Source organism: Hermetia illucens, chromosome 1, assembly GCF_905115235.1.
Source record: "Hermetia illucens chromosome 1, iHerIll2.2.curated.20191125, whole genome shotgun sequence".
Taxonomy (NCBI): Eukaryota; Metazoa; Arthropoda; class Insecta; order Diptera; family Stratiomyidae; genus Hermetia; species Hermetia illucens.
The window spans coordinates 148997127-149021069 of NC_051849.1; the positions used below are offsets into that span (position 1 = coordinate 148997127).

Consider the following 23943-nt stretch of genomic DNA (forward strand, 5'->3'; position numbering starts at 1 on the left):
TGAAGATCAAAGTTGGAACACAAACAATTCATTCCAAGCCTGCGCTTAAATATTTAGGCGTAATGATTGACCACAGACTAAACTTCAGATTGCAGATGGAGGGTATAGCAACCAAGGCATATAACATCGGAGCGCTAATTGCGAGAATGCTACCAAATATAGGTGGAACCAAGGCCGAGCCGTCGACTCCTTATTTCGAAGGTGGCCAGTTCAATGGTACTGTATCCAGCCCCAGTATGGGCAGATGCACTGAAAAATATAGCAAATACGAGAAATATTGGAGCTGCGTATCGCAAAAGTGTACTCCGAACATGCTGCGCTTCAGAACAATATCCAATGAAGTAGCTTGCGTGATAGCAGGAATGGTCCCAATTGAGATTCTGGCGAAAGAAAGACAATGACTTTACGATCGAGTGTATCCCACCGAAGAATCTCCTGCCCGTCGGCGACAGTTCACACGAACGGAAATTATCGCAGAATGACAGGAGAAGTGGCACGGATTAGGAAAAGGCCGTTGGACTCAAGAACCATATGGGATCTCCGGAAATGGATCGAGCGACCCCACGGCGAAGGTTAGGTTTCAATCTAACTCAATTCTTGAACGGACACTATATCGATTTGGGCATGATGATTCGCCATATTGCCCAAAGTGCCCAAATATTGCAGCGGACGCAGAAAACGTTTTTTTTTCATTGCCCGAAATTCGGGCGCATTGGAAGGCACAACCAGGGAGCACTTTACATCCGAAAATATAATGGAACATACGGTGAAAGCAAAGGGGATGTGGGCCGAAATCGAAAAAGCGATTGCAGCCATCGTTAAGAGGCTTTGGCAGGAAGAAGTCAGCCAGAAGAATTAACGCGAGAGAAATACGAATGTTGACACGACTGGAGAATAAATTTTGATCCAGCCCCGCGACGTAATACCGACTGGGAGTCCCGCGGGGAGACTGGAAGGAAAAGAAAGTGGTTTTAGTGGGTAAGAGTCCCACATAACCATGTGGCAGGAGCCAGCGTTAGCTTTTGAAGCTTCCTCCTTCCATCGGCAAAAACAAAAAAAAAAAGACTGACAGACGGACAAACGAACATTGACGGCACATTGAATCAATTTTAAGAAGACGCCGTTCATTGCCTTCTATAGTCGGCCGACAATTAGAACTATAGAGAGGGACAGGGTGGACGACATTGCGGTAAATTTTAAGCTTTGGACGTTCGTTGATATGCCGATCACAACGAATACCAGTTGTGAAACCCCACTTCAGGTTGCGCTAATGCTTGAAGCAACCTCATAACGCAGTTCTCCATTAGCTGATAGCATTGATCCGAGATATTTAAATCGCTCAGTTCTGGGTAGGTCACTGTCGCTGACAGTGATTGTGCCTGTTTCATGGGGATCGGTCGTCAAAAATTCAGTTTTATTCAAATTCCATTCGATACCGTGTTGCATGAGGAGATCATTCCATTTTTCGACACGTTGCTCGAGATCATTTTTGCTATTAGCGCTAGGAAAACATCATCTGCATAAAGCAATGTATAGGACGCAGGACGTTGGATCTCCTGGGAGCTGTGCGACCGAAAGTAATACATAGCTTACTTTGTTTGTCCAATTGCACGGTTTGGTTTGAAAGCCATGAACATATCCCCTTTACTTATGCATGCGGTTTGCATATAAAGTTCCGTGATACTGAGGTAAATGGAAGAGGTAAGATCCTCTTTAAGTCCACCCAACTGCTGGCCTATGCTGACGATATCGACGTCATGGCAAAAACGACCCGAGACGTACAAACTGCCTTCATCCAGATCGAGCAGGCGGCAATCCGCGCGAGATCTTGGGCTGCACATCAATGAAGGCAAGACAAAGTATATGGTGGCAACTTCAGCACCAAAAACCAACCAACCAACAACATCAAACCGCACGAGTCAAACGGGAAGAATAAAAATAGACTACAACTTTGAGACCGTTGATTATTTCTCCTATCTAGGGTCGAAAATCACAACCGATAACAGCTACGATGATGAAATCCGCGCACGGTTGTTGTCAGCCAACAGAGCCTATTTCAGCTTACAAAAACTGTTCCGCTCGAAACGTCTCACCATAGAGTCAAAGCTTTTACTGTAAAAGACAATGATCTTGCCAGTCGTCATGTATTCCTCGAAAACTTGGGTTCTTAGCAAGAATTGCGGACTCTTGGCCGCGTTCGAGAGAAGAATCCTCCGAAGAATTTTTGGTCCCCTACATGAGGATGGACGATTCCGTAGTCTACATAACGACGAAATCTATGAGCGATACATGACCGTCCGGTTGTGGATAAAATTCGGTTCAATAGGTTATGGTGGGCGGGTCACTTAATCGGTATGGATAAGGATGATCCAACCCGGAGAGTCTATAAGGGCAATATCTATGGTAGAAAAAGAAGACGAGACAGACCCTGCCAAAGATGGAGCGGCGGCATAGGTCAGGACGCCAGACAGCTTTTAGGGATATCGAACTGGTGGACCTCGGTGCAAAACCAGGATGTCTGGAGTTCCTTATTAAGGCAGGCCTAGCCCAGATACCGGTTGTTGCGCCGTTGATGATGATGTAAATACTTAATATCGCCTGGCCCCTCTAGAAGTATTCTCAGGTAATGCATCCTTTGGGTGCTACCCAGTGCTTTTGCTGTAATGAATCTTTGAAACGAAAAAACCCAGAAACTCAACCCACCGATTGATATCTCATTGAATGTAAGTAGCTGCATACGCGGTAAGCGTCAATTATCCGTCTGACTCCCGCCTTTCATCATCTATCACTCTTTATACCAGATGAATTCCTTTCTTTTCCTTTCCTTTCTTTTTCTCTCAATTTCAATATTTTTTCTACCACTTTCACCCTCCAGATCAACGCCATACTTTTCTGATCTTACTTTTACGGTGACCCTTTGGTATTTATTTACTTGCTCTTCATATTCCTTACTTAATCGATGGTATGGTCCCGCTATTCGTGTTAACGAGAATTCACTTGCCAAGATTAGTCTGAACATCGAAGTCGATGGTAAACGACCAAAAGACGGGCCGAAACAACGGTGGCTTGATTGGCTGAATGGGGATTTAAAAGTCTCGAGATTGCACCCAGATCAGGCATTCGATAGAGCCAAATGGCGAAACCAATCACGACGAGCCGACCACGCTTGTGAACGAGACAAAGGCTGAAGAAAAAGAAGAAGAATCGCTTTCCTCTAGTTGCACCTAATTCCAATAAAGTGAAATGGAACTTCGGAAATAAATCAAAATGTTCAAACAATTTGGAACTCCAGCTTTTCGGTTTCGAAATTTTCTTCAACAAACAACTGATATTACTTAGGGTAAATTTCAGCGTTAATAAATAAACTCTTCCCTGGCAGGGTCCTATTGATCTTATCAGCCTCCAAATATTCTTCTATCATATTCCGTCTCCGATCATTTTTCCATTAATTGGAATTTCCTTGGCGATTCACGCATAAAGACAATATACAAAAGTTTGACGTGATTCTAATACCGTTTCCTAAGATACACAATTTTTTAACTTCATCAATTCTCGGTGATTACCCTCAAAACTAAACCACAAATCATTCAAGATATTACGTACCGCTGCCGCCCTCTACTGTGTTTTTCTTTCTAGCCCCTTACCCCAATTCCCTGACCCTCCCTCAATATCCTCTTCTATCATACATTCCATTACCACAACTTAATTCGTATCCATGCTTGCTTTTACGAATACCAAATGTACTACGTTCTGTTCTGTATCCTCCACTCGCCCAGTGGCAAACCTCGACGGACCACTTTTATGTTTTTGGATTGCTAAATCAAACGACTTCTCCATACGAAGACTCATTCCAGTGAAAACCTCCATAACTTTAGCACGTTGTTCATGCTGCCTTGCTCAGAAGACAAGGTCAGCTACCCGTGGGCTATGTGATCAGAAGGTTTATTTGGCAATGGAATCCACTCTTAAAAAATGGCTGATGGGTGGGTAACCCCAAGAGCACTTGGCGCGGAACAGTAGACGAGTGCAGATGTCTCATGAAGACCTGAAAAGAGTTGAAGCGCACCGTGTATGATTGCGCCTAGGCATTGTTGACGCACTATGCACCACCAGGGAGTGAATAGACACCACATATACACTAGTACATTATACGAAAACAAGTATAGTTGCTTCATAAGCGTTATCGCTGCTCATTCCAGATACTGTGCTCAATGTGTTCCCCGACTTTACAAAATTTAAGGATTCATAAATCAATTGCCAGTTCTGCGACTTTATTAACACGCCGCAAGGGAAACGATAATAATTTGATTTGCTTAAAAGCATTGAAGATAACAACAGATAACAAATATTCATGTCGTGACATCGTAAATAACAAATCATACTTCAGTTGCGTTCTTCGCCAAATTGAATCATGGTGAACCCATCCGTTCCTAAGATCGATCTTGGCTTTCATTCAGTACAACTTCATTCTCGAAAAGTTTGGAAATCTTTCATTGCTCTATCGATCAACACAAGTAGCGTCATAAGACGGAGATTTTAAATTTTTGTCGCTTTTTTTACTTTAAAAAAAAAAAAATAAAGAAACTGAAAGAAAAAATGAGAGTCAACTGAAAAGGATAGTCACATTTCCAGTTAATAAATATGTTATCAAAGGGCGTATGTGCACCGTATTCCAACACAGGAGGACAAAGTTCGTTTTAAAACTGTTGCACTGGTATTCCGAAGTTTGAATCCTTAGCTGTAATGAATTACTACGTAAAAAGCATTCAAAAAACCGCAATGGGGGAAGTATGTACGAAGAGCAGACTACTGAAAAGCACGCAAACCCCTTCCCCCCTGAAGAAAAAAGGAACAATTTAAACAGTTAAAAGCCATTGATAGACGCGGGTAGCAACTTAACCCAAGGTATTCGGACCCCAAAATTTGGAACGGTGTGTAGTGCTACATGAATTTTAAACTATGAAAATATTGAGACAGCAGTATTCAGTCAAAGTGTTATATATACCTTTCTTTAAAAATCTGTCAGGACAAATTTTCGCATCAACTAGAATTTTTCTTTCGTTGTTTGTATTACTAGGCCTAGTCTTCCGAAAACTCGTATTTAGATCTTATTATTAAACTAGCCGCCGCACAATGTAGATGTGTCGTCAATGTCACTGCAAATTTACAATAAATTAACACTGAAAGTAGAAATCAAATGTTCCTTGAGGACATGTTTCTGCATTCAGCATCCTGCACAACTCCATGGATTTAGTAAAGGAAACACGGATCTTACAATGTAATCAAAGCTTCTCAGCCTTTTTCTTTTTTTAATTCTGTCAATGCTTGCATAAACAAAATACATATGTACCATAATTCCTAAGTTCATAGTCTAGTTATCAGAATTTTTTTAAAAATATACAAAACAAGAAATAATAATTAGCAAAACGTTTGCGTACAGATTAGCGCTTCATTTCTTCTTCTGGTTCATTAAATATTACGGGTAGAGATATTCAATATATTTTGATATTTTTCCATATAATATCTATCTATTTTATGCTTTATTAGTAATAATTATCAAATATATGTACACAATGCTCTCTCTATTGCAATTTATAGTAATTTTTATGACGAGAGTAATATATTCATATATGTTTGTAGCAAATCAACAATGAGGAAGAAAATATTAAAACAATTTGAGCGTGTATTCCGGGTGACTCCGTACAAGCATTTGTAAGCATAAACTCTCCAACGAGGTACCAATTCTCTTCGTTATGGCAAACATTGCAAATGGATGTTAAGCTAGTCGAGCGAGCAATGATGATCGAATTTACTTTGAATTCGCCACTTTTCTATATAAAAATTCAGCTATCATGCGAACAGATATCGTCAATCGTTTCCTCGACGTGAAGTTTGCTTATGATAATATCTTCAGATGGAAAATTTTAACAAACAATGAAAAAGCGAAATCTCACTGCACGTTGAAATTTAAATTGCGCAAATCAAACTACAGCAGCAACTGATTTCGAATTATATTTTGTATAAGATTATTAAAGCGGAAAACAAAACATATTTTACATAAACTATCTGCTCCTCTGCTTTACAATCAATTTACATAGACAAAAATCATAAAATGCAACTCAAACTGCCGCAAAATGTGAAAAACCCACTTTCACCCTACATCTTGGTTTATTTCTATATTGTCTAATTATGTAGAAAATAAATAACACTTTATCATCGTGAAATATCATTCAAGATATAAGCCTACAATTATGTCTACATAAATGATGTTTTTTCCCTAATATTGTTATGCATGTCTATCATCGCTCATCACTATTTTTTCTTTTTTGTCGTAGTTATCGTTGCCAATTTACCACCTGTCCCGCTATCCACTAACGATCAAGCAGACGTTTCATTCGGTTCCATCCAACCCTCACTGTCGTCTTCACTCTCAGAATCTTCCGATTCAGATAATTCAATTGCAACGCGACGAGCCAAAATTGAAGCGACATCATGCAAGCCAGTATTGCGTTCAATTTCTTTTTGTTGTTCACATTTCTCCACTTTTCGTAAGGTAATGCCTGGAAAGGAAAAAAATGTGTTCAAAATAGAATTTCAGTTTGTGTATTGTATAAAACAAATAAAAAAATTATGTATTTCTCAATTTAAACGCCCAGAATTGTAGTTGCCAATATCCACTAAATTGAGCGTAGCGTATCAACTTCGGCTACGCGCTATCGTTGCCTGTTCGCTGAAATGTGCTTCAGCTCTCTCCAGGTCTTCCCGAAAAGCCTACACTCCTGTTCTGCTGACATAGCCAGCAATGGAGTTTTCACCCTTTCTCAATATGTGGCCTATACACTGCCACTTCCGCCGCTTCTCAACAACACCCATATAACAGCATAGAAATAACATTGACGCGGAACAAGCACAATTTAATGTTAGTATTGAGGTATCTGCATTTCCAGATTTTAAATAAAACAAAAACGCGTCGGATAATATCAAGCTCGGTGAAACCGTCAGCAAAAACAAGGCTACCAATGTAGGCAAATTGACCGACACCTTCGATATGTCTGTCCGTTAATGCAGATACAAAAAGCACGATGTCTCGTCAAACTGAGAATCTTGGTTTGGTTGAAGCTTATCGACAGTCAGACGCTGTTTGCTCCTATAAATCCAGAGCCATCTAGTTAAGGTCCATTGCTCGCTGAAAGGTGTATAGTGCATTGATAAACTCCACATCCCCTGCATAAGGCAGTATGAAGAACGTCACCGATAACCGTCACCGATAACCGTCACCGAATATAGCCATGTGAGGTATCAAATTAAAGGTCTCGATTAGTACTATTGGTTGCAAAGAGGAGGAGTTCGAGGATTTGAAGAAGATTAGTTACTTCAAGGACCCGTTCTCAGAAACTATCCATTTGTGAAAAGAAAATATACCATGCACATGGTATCCAGGCCGCGAAAAATAAAGTTAATAATAATATATTCATATTAAACTGGCTGCGAAGTTTATCCTAGAATCATCAACTTTTGCAATAGTATAGGCTATACTATAGACCATATTGCTACCAAATTTTATGGAGATTGCACTTTACCAACAATTTGTCATTTTTGTGCAAATTTCTTGCATTCTAAGATTTTGAATGTCAGGGTCGTACTAAAGCGAATAGTCTGACAAACTAAATACATAAACATTACGGTTACATTACGCTGGCCTGTGCTTATGAGCTATATAACCCTGCTATCACCCTCAGCCCTCTGCTCTCGCTTCCTATCACCTAAGAGCTGAGGCCCTCTGTTCCGGCCTGCCATCACCGTCAACCGTGTGCCCCATGTTATTTCTAGAACAAGCCAGAGCGGCCGATTTTAAATTGCTCTAGATTTGAGCACGAATACGTCAGACAAAAACATGGACAAGGGCATGCAGCGTGGGCTTGCAAATAACTTGCTGGATTTATCCATCTTTCTGTATCAGTGAACACTTCACATACATGGGACTACTTTTGAATGTCCGAGTAGCAGCAGTACTAGGTCCAGATTGACATTTTTTTCCATCTTCATTACCAATTCACAAGTCCGCACCTTTCAATGCGATAGTTTCTTGACACCTTTCTGTGGTATTCATGCCCAAACATTTATTATTGCGTTTTTCTCACTATTTGGTGACGCCAGTTTGTTACTAAACATAATCTGAATAAAACGTAGCGTCGAGCACGTTTTTCGCCAAGTTTTTGTGAATTTTTTGTTTGGTAAGTATACCAAACAAAGTACACAACGACCTGTGAGTTGGAGCTTAAGAAAGTCTTCCCTGCCGGTCGTAAGAGGCGACTAAAAGGTATAGAAATTTGCAGCTACGTGCAAATTTTGAAACTTTATTGCTACCAAAACGTCAACAATGCCTCGAATAGAGACTGACCTCACGACGAACAACTTTGGCTATCGAAAACGGACTCTCATCGGTTTCTGGAATGTGCTCACACTCCTCGAGGATGGTAGCGAGGGTGTCCAGAATGCTCGCTTTCTCCAACTTGAGCGCCAGTTCCAACGATATAAGCTGGACATTCTGGGCCTAAGCAAAGTAAGATGGTAAGACTCTGGAGAGTACACCACTCGACTCCACTCCTAATACACTACTGGCAATGTGCTTTTGTACTCTGGAAAGCCAAGTGCTGTCGGGTTGCTTTTGGCTATCACAAGGTGCGCTCTCTTGACCTAGGAGTTCGTTTCTGATAGACTTTTAACTGCAAGATTCCGGCTCCGGTTAAGAACCCTCACGACTGTAGAATGCTACGCACCAACGGAAACTTCCAATGTAGTGGAGAAGGATGCTTTCTACGAGCAATTAAACGCAGTTCAGAGGAGGCTTCCTAGAAATGACATTGTGATCGTGATGCATAATCTTAATACCGAAGTGGACTCTGATAACACATTGCTCGGACTCGACTCATGGGGAAGTTTGTGGATTTCTGCAATTTCCACCGCTTCGTCATTGGTTTCACACATTTGTCAAGCAGGGGGGAGCTGCATCCTTTTAAATTCAACATCGACCTCTTGTATGATCCAATTGTCGCTTGACAGTGGGAGTGCTATCTTGCTGATCGGACAGCAGGTGCGACGAGCATTGGGTTCCCTTCAAAAATACCCTTTTCTCGGGTGCTCGGGTTGTCGGCATCGTCCCGAAGAGGACCTTCAAGATAATGCTAACATTTCAATACAAAAAAATCGTATTCGTACTTCGTACTTGGAAACATTAATCAAACAGAATTCGTATTCGTACTCGTACGTACGTATACGTTTGTATTCACTTTCAGAAGTGAGAATACAGCCGTATTCGTATTCACTTGTGTAAATACCAAGATATTCACTTTTTCGAATGCGAATGCACTCCTATTCATTTAAAATCATCGTATAAATTTGTTCGTATTTACGAATACAGATATGCCCAACACTGGGTGGTCGCAAATCATTCGATGGCCCTGTGAAAAACGTCGACTATCGATATCTCATCCACGATGACGATCAACTGAAGAAATGGAAAGAACACTTCACCGCGCTTCTTAACCGTATCACATCCGGTGAGGTTCCCTCCTCTTGTGGATGAAATGGCTAGTCATCGTAGCATGCGCATGCGGACTGTTCCTCCAAGCAGAAGAGACCACCAACGCGCTTAAACGGAGTAAAGTCACTGGGCTTGACGGTCTCCCAAGAGTTATTTATCACTGCACCTGCAGTCGAAGAAGGGGACAATTGGAGGAGTATCTGCATGTTCTCCGCCGTCACAGAGATAATGGCTGAAGTAATCCTGGAACGCATCGAGGGACATCTTGAAAACTTGACCGACAAAGAGCAGACTGATTTCCTCCGGACACGCCTGCGTTGGCCACACCAACACCATACGGCTCATTTTGGAACAGTGCGATTCGCTACACCTGCTCTTCATCGATTTCCAAAGCTTTCGATAGGGTGAGCAGAGTGCTAGAGTGCTCTACGCAGGGGGGGCATTTCGGAGAAACGAGCGACATATAGTGGCGCAAAATGAAATCTCGGAGGACTTTGAGGTCTCCGAGATTACCGATTATCACCGATATTATTTCTCCATTCTGCCTTATCCGAAGGAATTGAATGGATGATATCTTTCTTCAAACACCTTGCATACGCTGATGACATCTGTTTCTTCTCTCACCGAAATAGCTCTGGATTTAGAAAAAGAATTGAACTGAAGATAAACACCAACAAAACCAAGTTTCTGCATTAATGGGCAAAGCATCGAAAGCGTTGATCAATTTATTTCCCTAGGAGGCGTAGTTTCTGCCGATATTGCCACCGAAATAGATGCTGTCCGACATATTAACACCACTAGATCCGCTTTCACTGCTTTGTCCAAAATCTGGAAATGCAGTTATTTTAACACCAAGATCAAGTTGACACTGTTCTGTGCTAGTGTCCTTTCTGGGTTGCTATATGAGAAAGCACCTGAAAAGTGAACTCCACTGTTACCCAAAAGCTCCAAGCCTTCGTCAACACCTGTCTGCGTCGTCTCATCGAAGTGCGCTGGCCTGACACTATCTCAAATTAAGAACTCAGTCGGCGCACAGGCCTAGCACGTATGGACACTGTGATCGGAAGTGGCAGTAAATAGGTGACACATTGCTGAGTGCGACATGCAGTGGAATCCACTCTCCCAACATGGTCGATGAATGAGTCGATCCAAGGGCATCCGGATAGTCGTGGGGGGAAGCTGAAGGGCGTTTTAAACGATAATGAAAAGGACGAAGAAGAGGAAGTGCAACCTGAAACCCCAGAATTAGCTGCAACTATTTAGTTCTTAGGCGAAAACGGCACCATATAGAGCAGAAACGACCCAGCTTCAGTTGTTCGTTTGCGAAACTTTACGATTTCGAGCTGAATCGAATGAGCAAAATTGAACATCCACTGGGATATTCAGAAAATTCTTTCCATCAAACATTACACTCATTATTATCAACAAAACGAATTGTTATGAAAGAAATACAGTTGAAAAGGGGAATCGAAAAAACCCTAATGAAAAACAAAAAGTTTGGCAAGAACTAGCTCACCCTGAATTAGACGCATTCGTTGGTATACTTTGGCCGATGAAATTTCAGACAAGTTCTGTGACATATAGATGCATACGCTGTATTTCGAGCAGTGATGTCTCATAAGAGATTTTGGTGTTTGATACGCTGCATCCGTTTTGACGATAGACATACGCATGCCACCAATTCGTAATACTTGAACAAAACTCTTGCACAAAATTACAATCCAAATAATAATATAACAGTTGATGAACAACAGTTTCTGTATCGTGGCAGAAACAAATTCACGCAGCACATTTCATCAAAATCGGTGAAGTACACCAAGGAAAATTATACACAGGCCTGTAAGAAGAACAAGAGCGTGGAAACCCAAAAAAGTGAAAACACATCCAGTTTGCATGAGAAAATTGTATTAATAATTTCGATTACGAACAGAAATTTTAGATAGAGATTAATGAAAAACAAATTATTTTTTCTTATTATTTTGACCTAGTGGATAAATGAACATATGCAGAAGCCGATAAGAGTACGAAACAACCAAAAATATCTGTCTAAGCAGTACATAACTGCATGAATATGCCTCCAAAAACGTAATTATTAAATACATTTGTAGGCAAATACACAGGGGTCTGGTCAGACCATATGCGCCCAAGGGAACTAGTGCGTTCCGCATTAGTCAATTACCACTTTATAAACAAGAACATTGCATTCCAAACTGAATTTTCGTCTTCCAAAGATTTCTGGTCCTTAGTATCATTTGAATCCGCTTCGCTCCAATATCCCTTTTCAAAATGAAATTTTATTTCTTTGGTATGAGAAGTATTTGCACAACGCCTGTCATATTCGTTCACGTTTGGTATGTCTTCTTCTCGAATGATGCATTCGTGCAAATAGCGAAGCGCAACTCCATGTTTTATTTGAATTTAAGCATTTATTCTTATAAAATAAACGAAAATAGACTTTAAATATCATATTTACATATGCACAAAGCACAGACTGAAATTCACAAAGGGTGAAACCAAATGGCTTAACCGCAAACAACCATAAATTAGCTATCAATATTATAGGATGAATAATGAACCAATACCAAACGATATATCGATATTGTATCAGCATCAAATTTGAAGAGTACACATGCCCCGTTCAAAATTCCTCAACATTGAAGAGATGCCAGATTAAAAAGAAACTAAACTATTATTAAAATCAGAGAAGCGACAGTTGTTTTTCAAATATAAGGAACGAATAAACTTTCTCTGGCAGTGAATTTCCATTAGTTGAGGAGAGGAATGGAGGACAAAGCACTGTTAATTTAGATTAAATGCTTGCTGCCAAACTATACAATCCCATGTGATGATTATTGTTATTATATATTGTAATCGTGGTAATAAATGAGGGTTGAAAGAAAGAGGGATAATGAGTAACATTTGCCAACATCAAATGCTAACTTTTTCCGAACGCACCACAGAGACAATAATTAGGTAGGTGGAAACTAAAAAAAGTGATTATGAAGGAACTCACAAATTGAATAATGTTTTTGTTTCGATTGGAAAACTGGAACTTCCCTCCCAACCTAAATAATTTTCCCTACACTGTCCTGTCCTGCAGACCATACGCAGTCTGTGTTCAACATATTATACACATCCCGCATCCAACACACCGTACAGTGGATATTCGTGATTGACAAGGAAAACTAAGAATCAACCGAGGAGCTGGAATTTCAAACGTGTGAACAGCTTGAATTCGAGCTTTTTTTCAAATATTGAATGTGCGCCTTGATTGAAATTTTCGTAAACGTAAAAAAACAAAATCTTCATCGAAATTAATACTTCACAGGTTTATGCTATGGACCAGACAGTATATTTTCGAAAGCTAGGAAGATAACGTGGTACAAAACAAAGGACAAACAAAAATGAAAGGAATTGTAAAGCGAAGAATGAAATCATGAAGTCTATAAGAGCTCGGTACTAGAATGCAACTTACTTAACTTGGAGAGGTGGATCAAGGAAGCTTTGCCATTTAATAGAAGAAAATTTGAAGTTGCCACACAAGGCCGAAGCAACAGGAAAAAAGCATGATTTTAAGGAATTTTTCGACAAAATAGGATAGGACAAGAAGAGGTATGCAATCCATCGATGAAACACAAACTAAATAGGAAAATTGAAGAAAAGCAAGGAATATATCAAAACTAGGGCCGGCGTTGAGAAGTAAATTTGATACCCCACATAACAAAAAAGTTTAGACAGCTCTTCTGCATTTATGGGAACCTCCCTTAAAGTCAACACAGAACAATGAACTCATTGCATACGAGGGGATTCACAGTTGCCACCTTTCCCCAAATTTTGTATCAATAGGAGGAACCAATTCTAAGAAAGCACGTATGACAGACAGACATTGAGGTTTTGTTTTACACAAAATTATACAAGAATTAAAAGACCAAAGTTTCGGAGCAAAACCACCGTTTGCTCAAGGAATGTTTGATCGATTACGCAATTTCCACAATTCCTACTCTCGAACGTAACCAATACAATCCAATAGCCACCTTATTCGCCTAATTTTTCGCTCTCCTACTATTTCCTGTTCCCAAAGATCCCACGATGCTGGGAACGATGTACGACGATATCAAAGCCAATCAAAATGGCTGAAACGCTAGTCAACCCAATCAAAAGACCACCGAATTTTCTTCTCAATCCTGTCTGAATATCCAAAGAACAAACTATGCACATATACTGCAGTGACACCAACATAGATACTCGAAATTCAAGCAGCTTGATTCTGAGGCTCTTTACATTTTTATAATATCGATGCAAAGTATTGAGTGCGTCGACAAGGCTATTGTTCCGTCCAGAAACTTTCAATGGGTTTAAATTCGACATACGTTAGTATGTCACCGGATAAGATATCATAAGCAAGCTCTACGATGCTGTTCATCGATTTCGATGTCAGCATTGTCTGAATTTGGACCGGCAAAAATTTAATGAGCAATAGGAAGAGGTGAATAATAAACCGCTTCACTCACGGATAAAGTTTTCACCAACCATAAATACGGCTCAAAACTCCAAAATTTATTTATAATTCAAATTACCAGCCTGAAACTTGCTGTAGATTTTGATAATGACGGAAATATACAAAAATTAAGATCTTATCACATGAATTTGCGTAAAACAACTAAGTGCACTGGTTCTGCCAGATGTATTTAAATTGTTTCTGAATTTGCACAGTTTGAATATATAAATAAGATAAAAACTGATGAAAAAAGTTTATATTGAAATACTCACCGTCTCTAATTGCTTTCATAAGATCAGTTCGAGAATCATGGAATGGTGGTAGAATTTTCTTTGGCCCAACCATGTGTTGAGCACCACTAATTAACACTCCGTTTGCCGCTTGGGCGTTTGGCATTATAGAAGTATTTGATGGAATGTCACCATTAGCAATTGGCTTCTCCGTTGATATTCGCTGTACAATTTGTTGTACGATGCCGCCGTTGCCATTACCGACTTCAAGTGGCGGGGGCGGTGGTGGTGGCGGAGGGGCATTATCTTGTGGTGACATTTTTGGTGAAAGCTGGTTAAAGTGTAGAATCATGAGATTAAATAATCAATTATAATATATAACAGCATTTGTACACCCACCTGTTCTGGAATCGGCGGTGGTGGTGGCAGATCGTTCATAGCATTCAACTGTGTCATTTGCACGTTAATGGTATTCAAGCTATTGATTTGAGTATTCAACTGAGCCATCACAAGAGCATTGGCATCCTGAGCAGCTGAGCTGGGTCCTAACTGCGGAGATCCCGCCCTCGAAGTACTATGACTTCGCGCTAACAGTTTTGCAGCCACGGCACCACCATTAATAGGTGGTGGCGGTGGCGATGTCATACCATCCGGAATTGGCGGAGGAGGTGGAAGATTGTCACGTCCAGTCGACATGCTTCTTCCTCTCGTCGGAGTATTGGCATTTGAAGTATTTGGCGTAGCCCCTCCGCTTCCGCTCGATGGTGGAGCAGGTGGAGGTTGTGATGGACGCGGTTTTGTTCGGGATGGAGTTCCAGGGGCATATAAACTTTCCGATGACATCGGTCCTTGGCCACTGTAGAGTTGTTGGGAATTGTATGTGGCTTCATCATAAAGTTGATGTTGCTGTTGATGAAGCTGCTGCTGCTGTAACGCATTCGGGGCTTGATAATTCCCTACTGCCTGTGGATACTGATTTCCTTGAGGCGACAGTGGCCCATAGCCTCCACCGTCTACCGCTTCAGCTGGATAACTTCTTCGGACTTCGATTGAATTCGGACGTGCTGGTCTCGTATCGTACACTCCCATACCTTAAAAGAAAAAGTTAAATGTATCAAAAACATTCTAGGTACAAAATCAACACTCTACAATATCTATGGAAGTGCAACAAAGTTTCAAACCTAACATACGAGGAGTGTATAGATGTGTGACTGAATCTCATGCGGATATAATTTCTGAATCAAGCCGATTATCAGGTGTATTGGTTTCAGTATGTGTCTTATTATAAAATCTTTAGTTTCGAAAATTCTCAACTATTTCGAATCAAGATGTGTCCAAATCAAAAGGGAATCACGTTGGGAAGATATTACTTTTTGGAGCAAGATATAGAATTGAAATCTATAATATTTCACTATTACAGATCAAAAATGAAATATAATATAATGCGGTCTATAATATTTGATTTGATAAAACAAATATATGATGCATCCAAAATATTACTAGAATATATAAGAGAGATTATCATACATAAATAAATATTGAGCCACTTTTCTGACCTGAAATCATAACCGCTGTTACTAAGGTAACATTGTGATTTGTTTCCAAATGTGATAGCATATTATAGGGCCTGACATGATCTGAAATTAATTAATAGTGATTGGTTTCTCATTCGTTTGCTTCTTCGCACATTCTTCTAATCACTATAATCGTTAGCTTTCGTTTAGATGGACACCAAAACGTTAAAACACCAACACTTTCATATTCATGAATACGAGTAAGAAGTATTAGAAGAGAGCTTTAAATATTAAGAGTATTAAAACAAGATAGCGCATGGAAATGGAGTTTGAGGTCTTACTTTAGGTTGCGTGTAGATAAAAAATGTATGTACATTTGAGGTGCTATTACACTTAGATTTCAGGTAATTCATACAACAAAGAAATCAGAGAACTGAAAATAAAATTACACAGAAAACACACATTCCAAGATAACTTTAAGACAAGTAAAATTTCTTTCTAGTTATTCATAAATACAGAGTATCTAGCAAATGTGTAAAATGTTTATACGTACGAGAGACATTATAACAAATAGCCCACAAAGATTGTAACAAACCCATTGGCCCACTGATTTAATATGTAAACTCTAGTAAACTTTCATTATTCAGTTGAAGCAGGGGTGTTCTAACCCCAACGAATTGCGGTTAATTAGCTACAGTTGCGATATTACAGAAATCGATATTAAGATGAAAAAACTCGATTATATATGAAAAAGCCGAAAATCATTCATCATACAATGGGCATAGAGTGTACATGTGAAGGCATCGATAAAAACAAGAAGTTATGATTCAGCATAACCTTTATTGTCGACGAGAAACTCAAAGCAAAAAATACTTTCAAAATTTAGAACCTTTAAATTATATTACTATGCTGGGTTGGCTTACAATTTTATATTTCAAAGGAGATGTCTTGGAATAGCATCATAATGGCTTTCACGAGTAAAGATCTACCATCAGAATACATCTAAATGAACAGTTCAAAGGAATTGCAATGAAATAATCAAACGTCACAATACACATAAATACATTGTACATTGGGAGGGTGCATCAGTTTTTGCGGCTTTCCTATCTTGCAAAGATCACTCTTTTGAAAATGCTTTTTTACTATCTAGCAACGTCGGGTCAAGAATGGGAAAAATCCTATTAAAAGAGATCGCTAAGGTAAGAATGGTTGAACCCTAATCTCAACAAGAAACTATAATGGATATATGTAGATATCTTTTTTACAGATTGGGAGTCCTAAGTCCGCACCCACTTGATGCCAGACCGGACCAAATGGAGAGCAACTTGCTCCCACTCTTAATGGTCCACGGAAGGTGCCTCTGCCCTGGTAAGAAACCGAAGCCATCTTCGTCCCTCTTTTATTTTTCGTAACTAGATATTTGCTAAACATGTTCTGGTTCATTAAGGCATAGTCTCGCTCGAATACTCATCATTTCTAGTTGACGTTTCGAAAATCTCACTTCTTATACCATTTCACATAAACAAATTTCGAATGACATTTGCTACACCGAATCCAGTTGCTAACGAATTTTCTATGCTTAACGTGTGGGTATGTGTCAGCAGTGGTTCTAACGTTTTCGGGATGGAGAAAGACGGATCAAAGATCAACTGCGTCCTGCATGGCCTTCAAAACAAGCAACTGTTAGTGTCTTTGGAATAAAAGTAACGTGAAATGGCAGCGTAAGTTTCACACTGCTGCATTCACTGCGAGCAAAATGACTGAAAAATTTTTAAGACATTTCTTCTCATCCAAGTAATCTGAATTTTACAAAAATTGGACTTTATTGCTACCAGACCGTTAACAGTATGTAATAGACCATGAAGGGTTATATTAGAATGTTTTAGATTACAAACGGCAGCCACAGTAAAATCCCGGTTTTGCGTAGAGGTCTACCAATTCGATATACCTAAAAGCTGTCTGGCATCCTAGCCTATGTCATCGCTCCATCTGAGGCAGGACCTGCCTCGTCTTCTTTTTCTACCATAAATATTGCCCTTATTGACTTTCCGGGCTGAATCATCCTCACCAATACGAATTAGATTATCCACCCACCGCAACCGTGGTATCACTCCTAAATTTCATCTTTATTTAGACTACGGAATCATCCATCCTCATGTAGGGGGGCAAAAATTCTTCTGAGGATTCTTTTCTCGAGGAATAAATAAGGACTGGCAAGATTATTGGTACAGTAAGAGCTTTGACTCTATGGTGAGACGTTTCGAGCGAAGCAGTTTTTGTACTCTGAAATAAGCTCTGTTGACAGGCAAGGTTGTTTTTTCTATAATGTTAATATCGTCAGCGTAGGCCACTAGTTAGATAGACTTGAAGAGGATGATGCCTCTTGAATTAACATCTGCATCGCGGATCATTTTTTCCAGGATCGGGTTAAAGAGGACACATGATAGGGCACCCCCTTGTCCTAGACCGGTTTGATGTTGAATAGCCTCCAAAGCAATCCTGCTGCTTTTATCTGGCCTCGCATATTGGTCAGGGTCATCCTAGTCAGTCTTATCAATTTCGTCTGGATACCGAATTCTCTCACGGCCATGTGCAGATTTACACTAGCTCTCATAGGCGGCCGGACCTTTCTACGATAGTCTACGAAGACTCGACTTGCCAGGTGAGGTGTCGGTGTCGGTTATGCAGACTTGTTGCCGGGCGCACAATTGAACAGGCGCAAAGCGGACTGAGTATATTGATGCGACGGGTAAGCGAATGGATGACCGCTAATGGTTTCAGCCTTGCGCTGGAAAAAACAGAAGTAGTCATCTTGACTAGAAAGGCAATTCCGACCCTGCATCCCATATCGATCGACCAGTTGACTACAGAGTCAAAACCAACTGTTAAATACTTTTAATGCTCGACTTGAAAATGAGCTTCTTTAAGCAAATCAAAGCAATAGTGGACGGGGCTTCAGCTGGAGTCTCGGAATTGAGTCGGCTAATGGCGAATGTTGGGGGCCCTATATCTACTAGAAGACGTCTCCTTTGCAGCCCGATCTGCTCTATGGCGCGGAGGTATGCGCTGATGCCCTTGACAAGGAACTGCATCGTAAACGCCTTGCTCAAGTCCAGAGACGAGGAACTTTGCAAGTGGCGTCTGCTTATCGCACTGCCTCAGAACCGGCCGTGATGGCGATCGCGAGGGTCATCCCCGTTGCCCTCCTTGCTAACGAGCGTAAAGCTATCTAAAGTCGCAATGACGAACATTTAAGAGAAGTGGTTATCCGTGAACAACGTCAACGCACCCTCACCGAGTGGCAACTCTCTTGGCAAAATGAGCCAAGAGGCAAATGGACTGCGCGGCTCATCCACAATTTAGTTCCATAGCTGAGCCGAACGCATAGTGAAATTGATTTCTTCTTCTACCCAACTTCTAAGTGGAGTTTTTCAGTCCTGCCTGCACACAATTAGGAAGACGCGATCTCCTGATTGTGTGTTATGCAATGGAGCGGACGACGATGAACACACCTTTTTCTCTTGTGAAAGGTGAAACGAATTTCGTCAGCAACGTTATGCAGACACAGGAGAGCTCTCTCCAGACAACATTGTGGAAGAGATGCTGAGGAGCACTGGCAGATCAAGTCGTGTTGTGCGTTATGTTCGAGCTCTTCTTATTGCGAAGAAAATTGAGCCCGACCGGTGAAGGGACCGTATAGCAAGGGGTTCCCTAAACTAACAACTCCTTTCCTCTTCTTCTCTCCCGTTGGTGAAAGGAATTCCCTGACTTTAAGATCCAAAGCCCGAAAGCCAGGAGAGCAAGAGAGCTAGCCCGAAGTAATGTGTCAAACAGCTGCAGGCTAGTTCTCTGATGACAGGGAGGTGATGTACTGTCCAACACTCTGTACGTACAGGCATTCACCTACCCTACTCCAAAAAAAAAATCATTGGCGCATATCTGTTTTCTACAGATTTATTGCCATTATTTCTATCCGATTTATTACTGTTGTTGCTATACGTTTAGGTTGCTATAAGTTTAGGTTTAGTACTTTGGGTTTATCAGTTGGAATGCAATAATCGATCGAACACAATCGTATAGGGTTCATGGCGTTTCGGCACGAACGATATTTTGAAATAAGAACTTTTTGGTCACCATTTTTTCAAATTGTTGTTTGTTGTTTAGCAACGCACATTCCCACTTAAGGGTCTTGTTAATTGCATTTTTACACGGACATGTAGTCCAATTAGTATGGCCACTTATCATAGCATAATGTTCTTCACTGTATTCCGACGAAATGATATAATACAATATATAATATAAAAACATTCATATATAAGCGGCTATGTGATATATCTGTGTTTGAAAAAATTAAGCACAATAAAAGGCGATGAACCGGAAAAATAATAAGAGAAGATAAAGATCAACAAAATGAGGAATAGATGGTGCAGAGAAAATATTCAACATGGCATAAGATAGATTGAAAATTCAACTCAGACGCTGCCCCTACGTAGATAGTAGAGTGGCCCATTATAATTTCAACACAATAAATTTTATTCGTTTTCTCCATGTCCAAATTAAAAAAAAATATCAGAGTCTTGGCGATGGTGAAAGGGTTTGTGAACAGCCACCAGAATGAATATTGATCACTTATAATATTTTATAATAGCGAAAAAATTCGTGCGTTGAAATGTTTTCACATTAAAACGTGACGCGTCGAAACAAGTGGAGTCGAAACATGCGGCATTGAAATGGTAGCGTCGAAACGACCTATTTCGTCCAGATGATAGTGATTCGAAGAAAAACGGACAATTCTTTCCACACATGCGGTAAATTACATTGCTAAACATTGAATTTAAGGGAGGTCCCCATACACGTAAAAAAAAGTTGCAGATTTCTTTCTTCTTTTGATCTGGCAAAAAAATATGGTGGTCCTAGATCCGAAAAATCCTGCAGTAACTTAGGTTTTTATATGAAGCAACATACTGGTTTGGTGGAAATCCTGCTATTATTAACATAGTTATAGTAGGTCAAATTTGCCTCTTTCCGGTCAAACTACTCCTCCCTAAGAGATACAATGTCAATACTACTTCAAATTGATTAACAGGTATATGCATATATACTACGGACTATGTATATATACAAGGGCTGTCCCATAAGTACCCGACCTGACCTAGAGATGGCGGTAGTTGTTTGAAAAATATCACTGTATAAGAAATTATCTATTATATATATATAATTATAATTATCTTTCTCAATTACTTCTGGGTCAATCCTCGTCAATAGAGCCATGTGTACCCAAATATTCTTACATAAAAAATCAACAGTCAACCTTTCATTCCTAAAGCGCCGAGCTTCCGGTTTCCGACTTGTCATTTTTTCCAAACCACACTTATTTTGTACAATGTAGCTCTAGAACAGCGCAATGAGTTCTAACTTCTCAGACCTTCCTAGTACGAGTTGTAACACACTGCTAGAAACCGACAACGATGACATCTAATAGTGATTGCGGAGTTATATCCCACATGAAGCATTATGGAAATCATTTAAAATAGTTCCCTCGGACTGCCATACATCGACGAAGTCGTTGTTCAAAACCTGGTAGCAACGCTAAAAGACTTCAACTGGTACGGACTTAGATGTTCTCTCTGTACAGTTACAAAGACTGAGAATAGACAAATAGCTGGGAACACCAGTAGAGCTCAAAAACATTATGCAGACGGCCATAGGACATGGAGCGTTACTATGATGAAACATCCACCTATACACCATCTGGCCTCGTACGCCACCGCCCTCTTCTTCGAAATATTTCAAGTACTTCGCTGTGTGAAAGCTTTGATTGGCAATTTGCCCTGGATGTAAAAATTCCTCATTAGTAGAGGTATCTCCTTTTATACCATACCCGTGTATTTATATTCTTGATGTAACATCATCATTCGTAAAATTTTCGATTGTACTTCACTCTAGTTGACTTGTCTCAGTTGTCAAACATTTTTAACACGATTTGATGGTACCTCGCCCTGTGGAAGAACGATTACTTCAATAATTTCGTTCTAGGATAATTTTCTTACCTCACCCTCGAAGGCTTCGAAGGCCATTGTATAGTACGTTCCAGAGTGATTTGCAAATTTTGAATTGCAAAAAGAAGGCTAAACATGCGTCATCCTCTCAAAGATTTCCCGAGAAGCCAACACTACTCTTCTACTGTTCTCCACCATGTGTTTCTAGGGCGGTTCACTAGTCGGCCGTCCTAGGTTCCATTACATGGGACGCCAGCCAAGGATTTGTCGCCTTTTCTTAAAATATGACCCTACCCATTGCCACTTCCGACTTCCAATTGACAATCGGTACCTAATCCGCACGATGGTTCAGTTCTTCGTCTGAGATTGTCTCGGTTCAGAATTCACCGATATGTGCGATCACTTTCCATGCGTTGCTCTCATATAACAGCATGGAGGACATTGGCGCGGAACAACTTTATCTTGATGTTGTTGTTGAGGTAACTACATTTCCAGATGTTACACAAAACAGAGAAGAGAAAATTTTGAAAAATCATTTTCTGCCCCATAGGTAGCAAATCTCACAAAAGTATGGCTTATAAACCATAATATTCCAGTTTCACATTGACCGACTCGTTTGCCTGTTTGGAATTCCATCAATAATCTTCGTGATGTATACGGCAAGTTCACCCAGGTTAACTCTACCAATGACAATGAATATAAACGATAGGGAACGTACCAATGGCAAGCGAAGGCCAAATTTCTTCAAAGATTTGATTTGTACCTAATCTAAGTGAACCGATAATTTTGAATGTCTTTATATGCCTGTATTTAGGAGAACTAAATTCACGGTAACATTGATCAAAATAAAAGGAAATGAAAAAATAGAAGATAGTCTGATACGCTAGATAAGGATTCGATTCCACCCTCACCACGCCTATGACCAAGAAAAGTAGCGAATCCCACCTAAGACGAGTTCGTTACCGAAAAGCTTCAAAAAGACTATTCCGATTTACTATCTACCTTGATGTCTCCCACTGCAAATAGTCGGTACTTAAAATTAACCGTGAACTTCTAGTTATGATAAATCCTGCGTAGGGAAATTCCCTTTTCTTGGGTCTGACGTCATACTTATGATAAGTACTTTTCGAGACACGATTGCATGTCAAAGATCAAAAGACAGAAGTGATGGTTATATGATTAGATTGGCCAGCATTATTAAGCGAAACTGTAGAGCACATAAGAACTATTCACCTTCTTATAGAAAGGCGACATTTCACTTCATATAAAATATTTCTACGAAGTTAATTCAAGAATATAGTGAAGCTTGCATTCCTCGATAATACCCATACACTTCGTTGAAATGATATTCGAATTATATACCTATACCCCCACTAGATCATCGAACTTGATGGATGCGAAAAATTTCTCTCGTGGTTGTCTAAATGGCTGCCAAGTATAGATAGAGTATGTTTTGAATTGGAAACGGCTAATAAATCTCAACTTTTGGATCCTTTTAAAATCTGCCGTCTACATGTTTGTATGAACAGACAGTGTCTTTCAGATGAAGACAAGCCAGCTGCTTAGATAAAAATTTATAAACAATGTAAACACCGCGATGGAGTCGTAACCTACTTAAACATATCTTACGTTAAACATACAGTGCCTCTCTGGAAGCAACCACTCTCCCTGCAGGTCCACTCTCGGCAGCAGGGTACTATGCAGAGCATATAAGGTATAGTAAGAATAGAATAAGAAGTATATAAGCCTGTTAAGCATTGCTTAACAGAACCTCAAATTCCTTAGATGCAGGATTCCTTTTGAAGAACAGTTCAGGATAACCGCAAGTCATTGTCAAATCAACTTTTAATAAGAAAATAGACAAAATGATGCATGATTTTGAATAGAACCATGGACTCAAATGTGATTGATTTGTGTGTTTCTCATCTGTCGTGAAGGCTATACATTCATCAAGTTTCGCAATGTTATCTGCTGTTTACTCCTTCGTGGAGTATGTTGTTTTTTTCCACTTGATTTCCAATAAGACTGTACTTCAGTTTCAGTATCATCACATTTAGTGTTGTGCAAGTTATAAATCTACAATAGTGAAACAATTCAAAGACAGATTCGTTACTGAGGCACAAGATTGAAGGACTAGCTCTCAATCAACTCGTCATCG

At 40.0% G+C, this 23943-nt stretch overlaps 1 protein-coding gene across 3 annotated transcripts in view; it reads right to left on the minus strand.

Moving 5' to 3' along the window:
- Nucleotides 1-5271: 5271 nt before the first annotated feature.
- The window catches only part of LOC119650459 (wiskott-Aldrich syndrome protein family member 3), a 42417-nt gene continuing 23745 nt past the window's right edge, over nt 5272-23943 (minus strand). For 2 of the 3 annotated variants that reach the window (XM_038053332.1, XM_038053323.1), the window contains exons 3-6: nt 15829-15909; nt 14672-15363; nt 14315-14603; nt 5272-6560 (exon numbers count right to left, since the gene is read on the minus strand). In XM_038053332.1, coding sequence (XP_037909260.1) covers nt 6379-6560; nt 14315-14603; nt 14672-15363; nt 15829-15909 — 1244 coding nt within the window. In that variant the 3' untranslated portion in view covers nt 5272-6378. The remainder of the gene's footprint in view (nt 6561-14314; nt 14604-14671; nt 15364-15828; nt 15910-23943) is intronic. The other variant, XM_038053342.1, reaches the window with a different exon arrangement.